This window comes from Scyliorhinus torazame, chromosome 1 (genome assembly GCF_047496885.1).
Source record: "Scyliorhinus torazame isolate Kashiwa2021f chromosome 1, sScyTor2.1, whole genome shotgun sequence".
Lineage (NCBI taxonomy): Eukaryota > Metazoa > Chordata > Chondrichthyes > Carcharhiniformes > Scyliorhinidae > Scyliorhinus > Scyliorhinus torazame.
Genome location: NC_092707.1, coordinates 238,109,864 through 238,126,901, shown reverse-complemented (window position 1 = coordinate 238,126,901; position 17,038 = coordinate 238,109,864). Strand labels below are relative to the sequence as shown.

Below are 17,038 nucleotides of genomic sequence, written 5' to 3'. Positions count from 1 at the left end.
AAGGGGAAATGCCCGAAAATCACAAATAAGACTCTTAAAGGTACAAAACCCAAAACATTTACCTCAAAAGGCATAACATTGCCTGAACTTCAACCTGCAGTTGAACATATCTTCCGCAGCACCCTGGAACAAGCAGTTTGCAGCATCCAAAGTGAAGAGCACATTAACAAATCCAAAACCACAGAAGGTGATTTGTTTATCAAACAATACTATTCAGACATGACTGAGTTATTCGGATATGACCTTTCTGTTTTAATAATGATTGTCTGAGTTCCGCATCACTTATTCCTTGTGCAATTTGGTCTCTGAGCATTTAATCTTTTAAAGCAGCATAGTTGCAGGTGTTACAGTGATCTTCAAATTTTTCAAGTATCACTTTCAATTTAGTTCTGCCTTCACCTTCCAAGTAATTAAAGGAGTTCTAGATCTCTCTAGCTTGGTGTCCTGCTATTGCTAGTAACAGTGCTATTTTTTTGTCTTCAGAGGCTGTGCTCAAATCATTAGCCACCATATATATTTGAAACATTTGTTTAAAAATTTTCCAGTTATCACATAAGTTACCGGTTGTTTTCAGCAGCTGTGGATGTCGAACATGTTCCATTGAATCGGTAGGTCGTCGAGGATCCCTATGCTGCAAGGCCTTCCCAAGTCAAATGTCCAGTATGAGTTTTCTTCTCTTTTCGATCTTTCTTTCTGTAATCTGTCTAATAAGCTTTCATAAAGTCACTCTTGGTACCATATATTATTTCTTATGCCCAAATAATGCTCGTAGTTTCCAGTTGAAGTAAATGCTATCTTGAGTAAGTTTGTTCTCTCTCCAGAGCTTAAACTAGATGTTACATGAACATGATTGATTAAGAAGGACACCTGTGCTGAGCTGGCTGTGTCTTGTCACTAGCTGCTGTTCCTGTGAAAGAGTTGATCCTGGCTTTCGTCTGTCTATTTATACATCTCTAGTGCTCCCTCTAGTGATTACTTAGTTGTAGTGTATTTACATTAACCACTTGTGTACATGCAGATATGCAGATCACTGCAGGTTATCACAGGTATTCAGTAAACATGCGCAAATCCGGTTGGGAAGATGAGCATCGGATCAGCTGGATTGGCTGTTTGATGTCATGGTAGGACCTCTTCCAATGTTTCTGATGCAATGATGGCACTTCCTACAGGAGTGCACATCATAGGATGGGGTACCATGTGGGCCATGTCGAAAATGGCTAGAAATACACTGATACCACTTGGCCTTTAGAACCTATGTGGCATCAGCACCGTTGGCACTACAGAGTCCAACCTCATCATGCCTTTCCTTTGTGAAAGGAAATGGTACTTTGAGTCCACTCCAACCTCTGTTTAACTTTATAAATTGTGACCAAATGTCTGCATTTCCGACGATAGAGATTCAAAACGTTGTAGATGTTGTTGAATTTGTAAAAGTCAAATGAAAATGAATAAACAATCATGTTAAAACATTGACGCTTTCTCTGAAAAAAAAAGCTGAAGCACTGAAAGTTTTCTGAACCCCCCCTGGGTAATGTTAGCAAGGGCGCACCATCTTTGTTTAGAGAATGATTTACTATCTCTAAACGCAAAGTTGCTCTTTCTGCCCAGGCTTGTTTGTTTGGTGATGCAATCAATAAATAAGACCCATTGCCATAGCAGGAGCTTCTCAAGTGGTTCCAATCAGGATTAAAATGCTTGCTTACACAGGACTCCTTTTTCTGATTCTGCCATGTTTCGGTAAGTGAAGTTAATATAATTGATTTAGATAGTTTTGTGTCAAGCATATTGTGATAAATAAAGCAAACTAAAGCAATATCTATTTCTTTGTACAGTAAGAAGCGATATACTGGATGATTATGTAAAAACAGAGGGGGTCTGGATTTATTCTGCACATGAATCAACATACCCAACAGTCAGTGTGGAAGAATGTGCAGAAAAATGTAACGTAGAAACCCAATTTCTTTGCAGGTAATTTTTTTGCTTTATTGAATAAAAAGTTGAACATTCTGGAAATACATAGCAGACTATTAGTATATGAACAAAGGTGTTAGCTGTGGCTCCGACACCTGTAACTTGGATTGTTTTTTTCTTACATTTAGAGTACCCAATTATTTTTTTCCATTTAAGGGGCAATTTAGCGTGGCCAATACACCTACCCTGCCCGTCTTGGATTGTGGGACTGAGACCCACACAGACACGAGGAGAATGGGCATGGAACCCGGGACCTCAGGACCATGAGGCAGCAGTGCTAACTACTGAGCCACCGTGCTGCCCCTGTTACTCGGATTGTTGTTAGTTAACTCCAGAGACATAGGCACAAAATCTAACCTGTTACTCCAGTGAAGTGGCTAGGGGGTGCTACACTGTCAAAGATGCTGGGCGGGATTCTCTGATCCTGAGGCACGACGGCGTCGCGTTTCTCGACGACGTCAACATGCCCTCAGGAGCAGCGATTCTGACCGCTACAGGGGCCCAGCATGGCACTGGAGCGAGCCACGCCGCTCCAGTTGCCGATCCCGGCATCAGATGGGCGCCGCGGTCTGTGTATGCGCAATGGGACCGGCGCCAATGCGCGCATGCGCAGTGGCTCCCTTCTCCGCGCCGGCCCCGACGCAACATGGCGTAGGACTATAGGGGCCGGCATGGAACAAAAGAGGCCCCTAGCCCGAGAGGCCGGCCCGCCGATCGATTGGCCCCGATCGTGGGCCAGGCCACAGCAGCGGCTCCCCCGGGCCCCCCCCCAACCCCCACCCCACCAGGCCGCTCCCGGATGCAGGCACGCCAAAGTCCCGCCAGGTAAGACCACACATGGACGACGCCGGCAGGATTCAGATTTTTTGCGCGGACGCTCGGCCCATCCCGGGCAGAGAATCGGCGGGTGGGGGCTGCGTAGAGCGCCCCCCGACTGGCACCGCGCCAATGGCGCCGATTCTCCGCTCTCCGGAGAATCGGCGGACTGGTGTTGGGGCGGCGTCGCACGATTCACGCCCGTCCCGACGATTCTCCGGCCCAGCCTGGGCTGAGGGAATCCCGCCGCTTTTTTTCTGAGGAGCCATTAAACCAGGTTTGTCTCACCTTTTCATTTGATGAGCCACATTTCCATTTTCTTCTCAATCCAGGGACCAGTGAGCAAATTTCGGAAAGACATTTGGCACATTAAATGTGAATTTCAAAATAAAGTTGCGATGGGAAGAAAATAAGCAACTTGCTGAGCAAAAATAATGCAATGTTAAAGCAATAATTGATAATTAAAAACAGTAATTAATGACAATGACCATCAGAGTGTGAGAGGGACAGAGTCTGTTTGTCAGGCTCACTCCCAATCTCTTCATGCTCACTCACTCATCCTTACCCACTATGTGAGTGCCTGTGATTGTGTGTTATAAGACCATAAGATCTAGGAGTCTCTCCTCGGTTGGTGCCTTGCTGGCCGACCTTTTATACAAAGCTGAATGGAGTTCCTCCGGCCCTCAGAAGGAGAGCTCATATCTGCGAGAACCACGGGGAACAGAGAACATGAACATAGAACATACAGTGCAGAGGGAGGCCATTCGGCCCATCAAGTCTGCACCGACCCACTTAAGCCCTCACTTCCACCCTATTCCTGTAACCCAACAACCCCTCCTAACCTTTTTGGACACTAAGGGCAATTTACATGGCCAATCCACCTAACCTGCACGTCTTAGGACTGTGGGAGGAAACCGGAGCACCCGGAGGAACCCCACGCAGACACAGGGAAAACGTGCAGACTCCACACAGACAGTGACCGAACCTGGGACCCTGGCGCTGTGAAGCCACAGTGCTATCCAGTTGTACTACCGTGCTGCCCCAGGAAGATCATTCCCACACCATAAGTCTTGTGCGGGGTATGACATTCCTCCCCCACAAAGTCCGAAGACATCCTCGACGGTCAATAGGGGGAGAAGGTGGAGGGTGTTGGACCCTCTTAAGATCCGGCAGAACGATATGCACCCAAGGCGCCAGATCAGCCAGTGAATACCTCGAAGGGGAATGTCGTGGTGGGCGGTCGACAGGACTCGGCTGAACCATTGAATCTGCATCAGAGACCTCAGATGTCTGCATTTCCATGGCTGGTTCAGCAATGGAGTTGGAGAATCCTGCTCAGGATGCTTCCGAGGAACCGCACGAAGGGTCAACCTCCAAGAGCGAATATGATTCAAATGCCGTCTCATCCAGGGCGGACCTAAACTTGGTAAGAGACTGGTCCCTTCTGACGGACGACAAGGGAGCCATTGAGTACCGTCCGTGAAGTTACAAACAAACACTGCAGGAGCAAACGTTGGAAAGGTCGATATCAAACCGGGGAACAACTTTGCAACAAGTTGGGTACGAAGCCAAGAACCCATGAGCATCTCAGCGGGGGCCATCCCAGTTACTGTATGTCGTGTGGTCCTGTGCAAGAACAAAAAACGTGCCAGTCAGGTATCCATCGCGCCAGAGTTCTGCTTCTTTAACCCCTGTTTGACCACCTAATCGGCTCTCTCTGCCAAGCCATTTGATGCCAGATGGTATGGGGCAGTGCGGATGTTCCAAATCCCTTTGCCCTTCATGAAAGCAGAAAACCCATCACTCGTGAAAGACGTGCCATTATCTGTTACGAGCACCTCTGTGATTCCAAGGGTCGAAAAAGAAATGCTTGTGATCCTTGATAATAAAGAAATGGGGGCTATAGAGGTATTGATGAAATTTCTTCACCCTAAATATGACCGCCAGATCTTCTTTTTCTATTTGAGCTACTTGCTCAGCCACAGCCAGCACCCGGGAGACGGAGACGATCAGACATACATGGCCATCACTCATCTGGTGAGACAGGACTGCTCCAATTCTATACATGATGTGGATGCTTGACCTGAGGAAGGAGCAGTGCTCCAAAAGTTAGTGATTTGAAACAACCCTGTTGGATTTTAACCTGGTGTTGTAAGACTTCTTACTCCAATTCTATACGGCGATGAATCATGTGATGAGCAATGGCTTTGAAGGATCAAAACGTGTTAACAACCCCGAAGAGGGCAACCGCTGTTTCACTTTTTGAAATGCCTCATGCTGGGTCTTGCTCCACACCCAAGGCTGGTGCTGCTTGAGGACATGAGCAGCACGGTAGCACAGTGGGTAGCACTGTTGCTTCACAGCTCCAGGGTGCCAGGTTCGATTCCCGGCTTGGGTCACTGTCTGTGTGGAGTCTGCACATTCTCCCCGTGTCTGCGTGGGTTTCCTCCGGGTGCTCCGGTTTCCTCCCACAAGTCCCGAAAGACATGTTTGTTAGGTAATTTGGGCATTCTGAATTCTCCCTCCGTGTCCCCAAACAGGCGCTGGAATGTGACGACTAGGGGCTTTTCACAGTAACTTCATTACAGTGTTAATGGAAGCCTTCTTGTGACAATAAAGATTATTATTATTAAATGAAGGAGGGGCCAGGATGGTCGCCATTTCTGAATTAGTCTACCATAATAATTGACCAATCCCAGTAAAGATCGAAGGTCTGTGGTGTCTCGCGGGGCGGGGATCAGTTAAATAGCTCTCGTTTTCTCGGCGATTGGGTGCAGGCTGTCTCGGTCCATCCAATACCCCAAGTAGATTATTTCCTTTGCGTGAAACACGCACTTCGTTGGCTCAGGCATATCCCATACGCAGAAAAGTGCTGCAACGCCACTTTGAGATTCCACTCCTGGTCCGTGGTCCCCGTGATTAGCACATAGTCTAATTAGACCGTAATGTGTGGCAACCCGCGCAGGATGTTCTCCATTATGCGCTGAAAGACTTCGCACTCCAAATGGGGGTCTGGTGTACTCATTGAGACCCTTTTGCGTATTGATTGTGACATACCTCCGCGAGGACCTATTGAGCACCAGCTGCAGGAAAGCATTGCTTATGTCTAATTTCATGCATGTACAGCCACCAGCCAATGTAGCATAAAGATCCTCGATATGGGGTAAAGGATAACGGTCTAACCTCGAAATCGTGTTCACCGTTAGTTTATAGTCCCAGCAGAGACAGACTGTCTTATCCAGCTTCAATCTTGGGACTTGGGGGCCACTCAATTGGCGAAGTGCTGGGTCTAATGATGCCCAAATTCTCCAAGCGACAAAGTTCGGTCTCGCCTTTCTCTGCTAAGGCAGTGATTGTCAAACTCGGGGGCGCGACTCTCGGGTGGGTCACGGGCGGTTGACGGGAGGGTCGCCGAGTCGTCCTTCGCAGTGCTCCCGATCGTGCAAATCCGCGTGCAACAGCCACAGCAGCAGGCCTTTAAGAACGCCGGCTGCAAGCGGCCTTCAAAATGGCCGGGAGCATGTAAAAAAAATGCGTCATGCGCGCCCGAACATCGGCGCGCATGCGCAAAACTATGCACATGCGCACCGATGATCGAGCACGCATGCGCAGTGCGGCCGCATTTTCTTTACATGTTCCCGGCCATTTTGAAGGCCGCTTGTAGCCGGCGTTATTAATAACCGGCTGCTGCAGAGACGCAGAAGATTTAAAAAAAGATTTTACCTAATCTTCCTGCTGAGGTACCATCAATGACGACAGACGAGAGTCGGAAGAGTAAACTGTGGCTTTAATCAGCTAAAAGACACCTGCTGGCAGCCGGTCCCAGAATGAGGGCAGAGCTGGAGGTTAGCCACCTTTATACTTGAGCCCGAGGGGCGGAGCCAGCAGGGACAAACCCAGACATGTAACAAACAATAAGAACAGTAAGTACCATAAGTAAGAACAGTATGTACAATATAATACCGTGGTTCACCACATTCACCCCCTGTTAAAAAAGAGTCCGGTGGGGGTGAAGTGGACGGGTTGAATTAGAGATCGAGTCTGTCGGGGGCTCTGACCTTCTGCTGTGATCGCCTCAGTCCCGGCTGTGGTGAGGACACTGGTGTTGGATGAAGTGTTGAGGCCTGTGTATCCACAAGCATGTCATCTTCCAGATAAGTCGCAACAGAGGGAGACGGTGTAGAGTCGTGAGTAGCAACAGAGGGAGACAGTGTAGAGTCGGGGGTAGTGGTGATGGTCGCTGGGGAACCTGCGGGTGCCAAGTCCCGAAGGGAGACTGTGTCCTCCCGCCCGTCATGGTGTGCCACGTAGGCATATTGGGGGTTAGCATGGAGGAGAAGGACCCGTTCGACCAGGGGATCCGACTTGTGATTCCTCGCATGCTTCCGGAGGAGGACGGTCCCTTGAACCGTCAGCCAGGACAGGAGCGAGACCCCTGAGGTGGACTTCCTGGGGAAGACAAATATCCTCTCATGAGGGGTCACATTGGTGGCGGTACACAGGAGCGACCGGATGGAGTGGAGCGCATCGGAAAGGACCTCCTGCCAGCGGGAGACAGGGAGACTTCTAGACCGTAGGGCAGGAAGGACGGCCTTCCAGACCGTCGCGTTCTCCCTCTCCACCTGTCCATTTCCCCGGGGGTTGTAGCTGGCAGTCCTGCTTGAGGCGATGCCCTTGCTAAGCAGGAACTGACGCAGCTCATCACTCATGAAGGAGGAACCCCGATCACTATGGATATAAGTGGGGAAACTGAACAAGGTGACGAGGCCGTGCAGGGCCTTGATGACTGTGGCAGAGGTCATGTCAGGGCACGGGATGGCAAAAGGGAAATGTGAGTGCTCATCAATGATGTTGAGAAAGTACACATTACGGTCAGTGGAGGGGAGGGGCCCTTGAAATCGATGCTGAGGCGCTGAAAGGGGCGGGAGGCCTTTACCAGGTGTGCTCTATCCGGCCAATAGAAGTGCAGTTTTCACTCCGGGCAGAGCTGGCAGTCCCTGGTCATGGTTCTGACCTCCTCGATGGAGTAAGGCAGGCTGCGGGCCTTGATTAAATGGAAAAAACGGGTGACCCCGGGTGACAGAGGTCATTGTGGAGGGCCCGAAGTCAGTCTACTTGTGCGCTGGCACATGTACCGCGGGATAGGGCATCTGGGGGCTCATTGAGCTTCCCAGGTCAATACAAGATGTCATAATTATAGGTGGAGAGTTCGATCCTCCACCTTAGGATCTTGTCATTCTTGATCTTGCCCCGCTGCGTATTGTTAAACATGAAGGCAATCAACCGTTGGTCAGTGAGGAGAGTGAATCGCCTGCCGGCCAGGTAATGCCTCCAACGTCGCACAGCTTCCACAATGGTCTGGGCTTCCTTTTCGACGGAGGAGTGTCGAATTTCGGAGGCATGGAGGGTACGGGAGAAGAAAGCCACGGGCCTGCCCGCCTGGTTGAGGGTAGTGGCCAGAGCAAAGTCAGACGCATCACTCTCCACTTGGAAGGGGATGGACTGCATGTATCGTGGCTTTGGCAATATCTGTTTTGATGCGGTTGAAGGTTAGGCGGGCCTTAGCCATCAGAGGGAAAATGGTGGATTTAATGAGTGGGCGGGCCTTGTCCGCATAATTGGGGACCCACTGGGCATAATAGGAAAAGAACCCCAGGCATCTCTTCAGGGCCTTGGGGCAGTGGGGGAGGGGGAGTTCCAGGAGGGGGGCGCATGCGGTCGGGGTCGGGCCCTAGGACTCTGTTTTCCACAACGTAGCCAAGGATGGCTAGGCGGGTTGTGCGGAAAACGCATTTCTCCTTATTGTATGTTAGGTTAAGGAGCTTGGCAGTGTGGAGGAAATGTTGGAGGATAGCATCATGGTCCTGCTGGTCATGGCCGCAGATGGTGACATTATCCAGATACGGGAACGTGGCCCCGCAGGCCGTACTGGCCACCCATTCGGTCCATCTCCCGTTGGAAGACCGAGGCTCCATTGGTGACACCGAAGGAGGCCCTGAGGAAGTGGTAGAGGCGGCCATCTGCCTTGAAGGCAGTGTATTGGCGGTCCTCCGGGCGGATAGGGAGCTGGTGGTACGCGGACTTCAAGTCAATCAGCTAAAAGGCACCTGCTGGCAGCCGATCCCAGAATGAGGGCGGGGCTGGAGGTTAGCTACCTTTATACTTGAGCCCGAGGGGCGGAGCCAGCAGGGACAAACCCAGACATGTAACAAACAGTAAGAACAGTAAGTACCATAAGTAAGAACAGTAAGTACAATATAATACAGTGGTTCACCACACCTGCCTAAAGGGAGGCAGAGAACAGGTCACACTCCCCCCGAACATCGACATCACGTGCTTTGGGCGCGATTGCGATTCCTCAATTTTGTCAGCAGCAAACAAGCAACAGGACAGTAAAATTTCAAATGGATCGTTTTGTTACAAGGAAGAGAGGGCCAGAGACACAAACTGGCCAGGATCTCACAACTAAATCTGCTGGAGAGACTGGCTCAGGAGAATCCACAGCAGGACAAAGCAGTGCTGGTGTGAGCTGTTCAGGAGAGTCCACACCAGGACAAAGCAGTGCTGGTGTGAGCTGTTCAGGAGAGTCCACACCAGGACAAAGCAGTGCTGGTGTGAGCCCCCGGACCTCTGGTGAACAACCCATGAAGAAGAAACTGAAATCAGGCACAGAGCAGTATAAAGATGATTTTTTAAGGTATGGATTTATTAATTGTGCCAATGCAAATCAGGATGCAAGGCCCATGTGCATTATATGCAGAGAAGTGCTGGCAAATGAAAGTTTAAAACCTTCAAAACTTCAAAGGCATTTGAAGACTAAGCATGGCGAGTTCGAGGACAAACCTCTTGATTTTTTTCAAACGATGCAACGAGAACTTCAATCGTCAGCTGAAGTCCTCAGCAGAAATGTTACATTGAACGACAAAGTACAATTAGCCTCTTACATGGTAGCTTACCATGCAGCTAAAGAGAAAATGCCCCACATTGTAGCAGAGAGATTAATTCTCCCTGCAGCATTAGATATAGTTCGTACGGTCATAGATGAGAGGTTCGTTGAAAAAGTGAAAGGCATACCCTTAGTGATAACACAATGGCTTGCTGACTTTGTGATATTGCTGAGAATATAGAAGCCCAGCTTATTTCTCATTTAAAATCAGCACAGGAGTTTTCAATACAACTGGATGCAAGTACAGACATTTCAGATTGTGCAACCTTGCTAGTTTACGTTAGGTATGTTTGGCACAATGAATTTGTTGAAGATTTGCTCTGCTACCTGCCTTTAGCAACCCACATGACTGGTGCAGAAATTTTTGAAGTTTTGAATAGTTTTGTGATTGGAAAGTGCGGGCTTGACTGGGTTCATTGAACAGGAATCACAAGTAATGGAGCAGCCAACTGGACTGGGAAAAACAGCGGAGTTATAGTAAGGTTTAAGGAGGCAGCTGGTCAGGACGTTGTTTGGAATCATTGTTTCATTCACCGTGAGGCACTGGCATCGAAAGGAATTCCATCCGATCTTGAAGTGGTGTTGAAAGGAATAGTGAAAGTTGTGAATTTCATTAAACGCAGCCCACTCAATACCAGACTTTTAAACACTTTGTGTTCCGATATGGGGGCTGAGCGCACACATTTATTGATCCACTAAGAAGTACGTTGGCTGTCAAAGGGTCGGGTGCTACTCAGAGTTTACAAACCTCAAATTGCAAGGGAAGGATGATGATTGTCTTTGGCACTCTGAAGAAATCGAAGCTTTCCAAAACATATTGAAAGTTTGGCAATTGCGAGTGCGAAGCCAAAACTACCCCATGTTTTCCACACTGCTACGACACATCGAAGAAAACAGCGTTAGTAAGGAAACTGTAAATGGATTGGCAAGCCTTATTCAGTTGCATCTGGCTGCCCTGATCGACAATTTGGGTCGCTATTTTCCAGAGGAGAAGTTTAAGATTTTGAGTGAGAAGAGGTGAGTGAAAAGTCCCTTTGAGTTTGAGGTCTCAGAATCAGTTGTTAACTTGCAGCAGACTCCAAATGAAGAAATTGAGCTTCTGCACCTCAGCTGTAACAGCACATTAAAAACACGGCACAAGTCAATGAGGCTGTCAGCATTCTGGAGTAGCATCCCTGAGGAGTATCCAGAGCTGAGTAAAACAAGCATTTTGTTGCTCTTGCTCTTCACAACAACCTACATGTACGAGGTTGGATCTTCCGTCCTCACAAAGATGAAGACGCCACAAAGGAACCGGCTGAATCCTTCAACCGATATGCGCATAGCCCTCTCTTCCTGTGAACCTGATTGGAGTGAGATCGTGAGGACCAAGCAGGCTCACTTCTCGCATTAAATGTAAGAGAAAATCGTGGGTCGCGTAGGTCGGCTGGGTTGGGTCCCGAAGGTTGACCGGTTGGTAAAAATGGGTCTCCGGAAAAAAAGTTTGAAGAACAGATATCTTTGCAGCATCCTTGAGCACGGGTGAGGTCCCGGAGGACTGGAGAATTGCTAATGTTGTCCCTTTGTTTAAGAAGGGAAGCAGGGATAACCCAGGGAATTATAGAACATAGAACATTACAGCGCAGTATAGGCCCTTCGGCCCTCGATGTTGCGCCGACCTGTGAAACCACTCTAAAGCCCATCTACACTATTCCATTATCGTCCATATGTCTATCCAATGACCATTTGAATGCCCTTAGTGTTGGCGAGTCCACTACTGTTGCAGGCAGGGCATTCCACGCCCTTACTACTCTCTGAGTAAAGAACCTACCTCTGACATCTGTCTTATATCTATCTCCCCTCAATTTAAAGCTATGTCCCCTCGTGCTAGACATCACCATCCGAGAAAGAAGGCTCTCACTGTCCACCCTATCCAATCCTCTGATCATCTTGTATGCCTCAATTAAGTCACCTCTTGACCTTCTTCTCTATAACGAAAACAGCCTCAAGTCCCTCAGCCTTTCCTCATAAGATCTTCCCTCCATACCAGGCAACATTCTGGTAAATCTCCTCTGCACCCTTTCCAATGCTTCCACATCCTTCCTATAATGCGGCGACCAGAATTGCACGCAATACTCCAAATGCAGCCGCACCAGAGTTTTGTACAGCTGCAACATGACCTCATGGCTCCGAAACTCAATCCCTCTCCCAATAAAAGCTAACACACGGTACGCCTTCTTAACAACCCTCTCAACCTGGGTGGCAACTTTCAAGGATCTATGTACATGGATACCGAGATCGCTCTGCTCATCCACACTGCCAAGAATCTTACCATTAGCCCAGTACTCTGTCTTCCTGTTATTCCTTCCAAAATGAATCACCTCACACTTTTCTGTATTAAACTCCATTTGCCACCTCTCAGCCCAGCGCTGCAGCTTATCTATGTCCCTCTGTAACTTGTAACATCCGTCCGCACTGTCCACAACTCCACCGACTTTAGTGTCATCTTCAAATTTACTCACCCATCCTTCTACGCCCTCCTCCAGGTCATTTATAAAAATGACAAACAGCAGTGGCCCCAAAACAGATCCTTGTGGTACACCACTTGTAACTGGACTCCAGTCTGAACATGTCCCCTCAACCACCACCCTTTCTCTTCTTCCAGCTAGCCAATATAGACCTGTGAGCTTGACGTCAGTGGGAGGCAAACTGTTGGAGAAGATACTGAGGGATAGGATCTATTCACATTTGGAAGAAAATAGACTTATCAGTGATAGGCAGCATGGTTTTGTGCAGGGAAGGTCATGTCTTACAAATCTAATAGAATTCTTTGAGGAAGTGACAAAGTTAATTGATGAGAGAAGGGCCATAGATGTCATATACATGGAATTCAGTAAGGCTTTTGATAAAGTTTCCCATGGCAGGTTGATGGAAAAAGCGAAGTCGCATGGGGTTCAGGGTGTACTAGCTAGATGGATAAAGAACTGGCTGTGCAACAGGAGACAGAGAGTAGTGGTGGATGGGAGTGTCTCAAAATGGAGAATGGTGACTAGTGGTGTTCCACAGGGATCCGTGCTGGGACCACTGTTGTTTGTGGTATACATAAATGATCTGGACAAAGGTATAGGTGGTCTGATTAGTAAGTTTGCAGATGATACTAAGATTGGTAGAGTTGCAGATAGCGAGGAGGACTGTCAGAGAATACAGCAAAATATAGATAGATTGGAGAGTTGGGCAGAGAAATGGTAGATGGCGTTCAATCCAGGCAAATGCGAGGTGATGCATTTTGGAAGATCCAATTCAAGAGCAGACTATACGGTCAATGGGAGAGTCCTGGGGAAAATTGATGTACAGAGACATCTGGGAGTTCAGGTCCATTGTACCCTGAAGGTGGCAACACAGGTCGATAGAGTGGTCAAGAAAGCATACAGCATGCTTGCCTTCATCGGACAGGGTATTGAGTACAAGAGTCGGCAGGTCATGTTACAGTTGTGTAGGACTTTGGTTAGGCCACATTTGGAATACTGCATGCAGTTCTGGTCACCACATTACCAGAAGGATGTGGATGCTTTAGAGAGGGTGCAGCGGAGGTTCACCAGGATGTTGCCTGGTATGGAGGGTGCTAACTATGAAGAAAGGTTGAGTAGATTAGGATTGTTTTTGTTGGAAAGACAGAGGTTGAGGGGGGACCTGACTGAGGTTTACAAAATTATGAGAGGTATGGACAGGGTGGATAGCAACAAGCTTTTTCCAAGAGTGGGGGTGTCAATTACAAGGGGTCACGATTTCAAGGTGAGAGGGGGAAAGTTTAAGGGAGATGTGCGTGAAAAGTTTTTTACGCAGAGGGTGGTGGGTGCCTGGAACGCTTTGCCAGCGGAGGTGGTAGAGGCGGGCACGATGGCATCATTTAAGATGCATCTAGACAGATATATGAACGGGCGGGGAACAGAGGGAAGTAGATCCTTGGAAAATAGGCGACAGGTTTAGATAAAGGATCTGGATCGGCGCAGGCTGGGAGGGCCGAAGGGCCTTTTCCTGTGCTGTCATTTTCTTTGTTCTTTGGTCTTTGTAACACTGTGCTAAGGTGTAGGGAACTGGGAAGGCATGGAAATATTGGGCTGGGCTTCCACCTGGACCTTGGCTACATTTCTCTTAATTGTACCCAAGCCAGTCCGGAAGACCTCGCAGAACTTGCTCAGAACCTTGCACAGACTGCCAGATCCCACTTGGGGGATATGCTGCCAATCCAACAGGTTAACTTTCCTCATACGAAAATCCCTCCAATCACCCTCGTGAGCTTATTTGGACTGCCTCCAATTCCAGTATATCTTTCCTTAGATAAGGGGACCAAACTGTTCACAGTATTTCAGCTGTGGTCTAACTAATGCCTTGTATAGTTTTCGCAGGACTTCCCTATTTTTATACTTCATTCCCTTTGAAATAAAGGCAAGCATTCAATTTGTCTTCCCTATTACCTGCTGAACTTGCATGCTAGCTTTTTGTGATTTATGGATGAGGAGCCCCAAAGCCCTGTGCTGCAGCTTTCTGCAGTATTTCTCCATTTAAAAAAAATGTTTTTATTGAGGTTTCTACATTTCATTCAGCGAGGGTATGTGCATCGGTTACAATATACATGACAATTCCCTTTGTATCGATCCACTCTGTCCCATCTGCTTGGTTCCCCCTGACCCCTCCTTCTGTTGGTTCAGGATCTTTTCTTGGGTCGCTTATTACACAGTGGGTAGTTATCTTCTATTTACATGTGTGCGGTTTTCCCCTTTGCCCTCCCGCTCTTTGTTGATTGCCCTCCCCCTTCTCCTTCCTGCCCCCCTTCAGTGCTCCTTTGGGGGTTCCGCTTCTCGTGGCCTTGCTCTGGGCCTCCTGATATCTGTTTTGGCTGTTTTACGGCCTCCCCCTCTTCTTTCTTTGGCCCCCCCCCCCCCCCCCCCCTCCCCTCCCTTCCCTGTCCGTTCCTGGTAGTTCTTGTAGGCTCTCGTTCCTTGCGGAGAAAGTTTTTAACCTGTAGAGGTCAGAGTTCATTACCACGAGGTAGGTCCAGTCTCTGTCAGTTCCTCTAGGGTCACTTGTTCAGTATTTTGTTGGTGGGGATGGGAGTGCTGCCATGGAAAGGCCCGGAGGGTCGTTCCTGTACAGGAGATCTCCATCCTCGTCCATTCCGTGTCTGGTTCTTTCATCCATCCCCTCCACCGTGGCCGCCCTCATATCTATTGAGCTAAAAAAGGCCTTGGGGATGTAGATCGGTATGGACCTGAACAGGAAGAGAAACCTGGGCAGCACATTCATCTTATCATCTGCACCCTCCCCACCAATGAGGGTGGGAGTGTGTCCCATCTCTGTCGGTCCTTTTTCACTTTCTCCGCTAGGCTGGTCAGTTTCCATTTGTTGATCCGTGTCTAGTCGTGGGCAATCTGGATCCTCGGGTAGAGGAATCTGTTTTGGGCTAGTTTAAATAGTAGTCCCTCCAGCTCTGCCCCTCCTCCTCTCGGGCTCACTGTTTCTCAGCTTGAGTCTATAGCCCGCGAAGGCTCCAAACTCTTATCAGGAGCTTCATGATTCCTTCCATGCTGCTGTGCGGGTCGGAGCTGGAGAGAAGCAGGTCATCCGCATAGAGTGAGCCTCTGTGCTCTCCTTCTCCTCTTCGGATTCCCTTCCAGCTTCTCGCCGCTCTCAGGGCGATCGGCAGCAGCTCGATTGCCAAGGCGAATAGGAGCAGGAATAGCGGGCGTCCCTGCTTTGTGCCTCTGTGCAGCTGGAAGTATTCAGAGCTGGTGGTGTTGGTCCTACACTCATGTTGGGGGCACTATACAGGAGTTTCGCCCATGAGGTGAATCCTGTCCCTAGCCCAAACCGCTCTGGTACCTCACAGAGTCACAGAACAATTCAGTGCAGAAAAGGCCCTTCAGCCCATCGAGCCTGCACCTCTGCATGAAAGGCACCTGATCTGCCAATCCTAATCCCACTTGCCAGCACATGGCCCTTGGCCTCGAATGTTAAGACGTGCCAAGTGCTCATTCAGGCACTTTTTAAAGGATGTGAGGCAACCCGCCTCTACCACCCTCCCAGGCAGTTAATTCCAGACCGTCACCACCCTCTGGATAAAAAGGTTTTTCCTAAAATCCCCCCTGAACCTGTTACCATCACCTTAAATTTGTGTACCCTCTGATGCACTATCAATTATGACGAGACGAGAGAAGAGAGTAATCGAGGCTTTATTACACAGAGATGTGTGGCCTCCTACAGCTGCTGCCGAAATGGCAATGCCCCTGATGAGCAGGTACTGGCGCAGCTCATCGCTCATAAATGAGGATCCCCGGTCGCTGTAGACGTAGGCGGGGAAACCGAACAGGGCGAAGATGGTGTTGAGGGCTTTGATGACGGTGGCAGACCTCATTTCGGGGCATGGGACGGCGAAGGGGAATCTGGAATATTCGTCGACCACATTGAGAAAATACGTGCTGCAGTCGGTGGAGGGGAGGGGCCCTTTGAAGTCCACGCTGAGGCGTTCAAAGGGGCGGGAGGCCTTCACCAGGCACGCACGGTCTGGCCGATAGAAGTGCGGTTTACACTCCGCGCAGACCTGGCAGTCTCTGGTGACAGCCCTGACTTCCTCGATGGAGTAGGGCAAATTGCGGACCTTAATAAAGTGATAAAAGCGTGTGACCCCTGGGTGACAGAGATCATCGTGCAGGGTACAGAGTCGGTCCACTTTTGCGCCAGCACATGTACCTCGGGACAGGGCATCGGGGGGCTCGTTGATCTTACCGGGGCGATACAAAATCTCTTAATTAAAGTTGGAGAGCTCGATCCTCCACCGCAAGATCTTATCATTTTTGATCTTACCCCGCTGTGTGTTGTTAAACATGAAGGCAACCGACCGTTGGCCTGTGAGGAGAGTGAATCTCCTGCCGGCCAGGTAATGCCTCCAGTGCCGCATAGCTTCAACGATAGCTTGGGCCTCCTTTTCGACAGAGGAGTGCCGAATTTCGGAGGCATGGAGGGTGCGGGAAAAGAATGCCATGGGCCTGCCTGCCTGGTTGAGGGTGGCGGCCAGAGCGACGTCTGATGCATCGCTCTCGACTTGGAAGGGGAGCGTGTCGTCGACTGCGTGCATCGCGGCCTTGGCGATGTCGGCCTTGATACGGTCGAAGTCCTGGTGAGCCTCGGCCGTCAGTGGGAAACCGGTGGAGTGGATGAGTGGGCGGGCCTTGTCCGCGTAGTTAGGGACCCACTGGGCGTAGTACGAAAAGAACCCCAGGCATTGTTTGAGGGCCTTGGGGCATTGGGGAAGGGGGAGATCCATGAGGG

General features: G+C 49.3%; 1 protein-coding gene across 1 annotated transcript in view; it reads left to right on the top strand.

The window, feature by feature from the left end:
* Positions 1 to 1,643: 1,643 nt before the first annotated feature.
* The window catches only part of LOC140419719 (plasminogen-like), a 181,888-nt gene continuing 166,493 nt past the window's right edge, over positions 1,644 to 17,038 (top strand). Inside the window, exons 1-2 of the mRNA XM_072503660.1 lie at positions 1,644 to 1,737; positions 1,833 to 1,968. Coding sequence (XP_072359761.1) covers positions 1,692 to 1,737; positions 1,833 to 1,968 — 182 coding nt within the window. The 5' untranslated portion in view covers positions 1,644 to 1,691. The remainder of the gene's footprint in view (positions 1,738 to 1,832; positions 1,969 to 17,038) is intronic.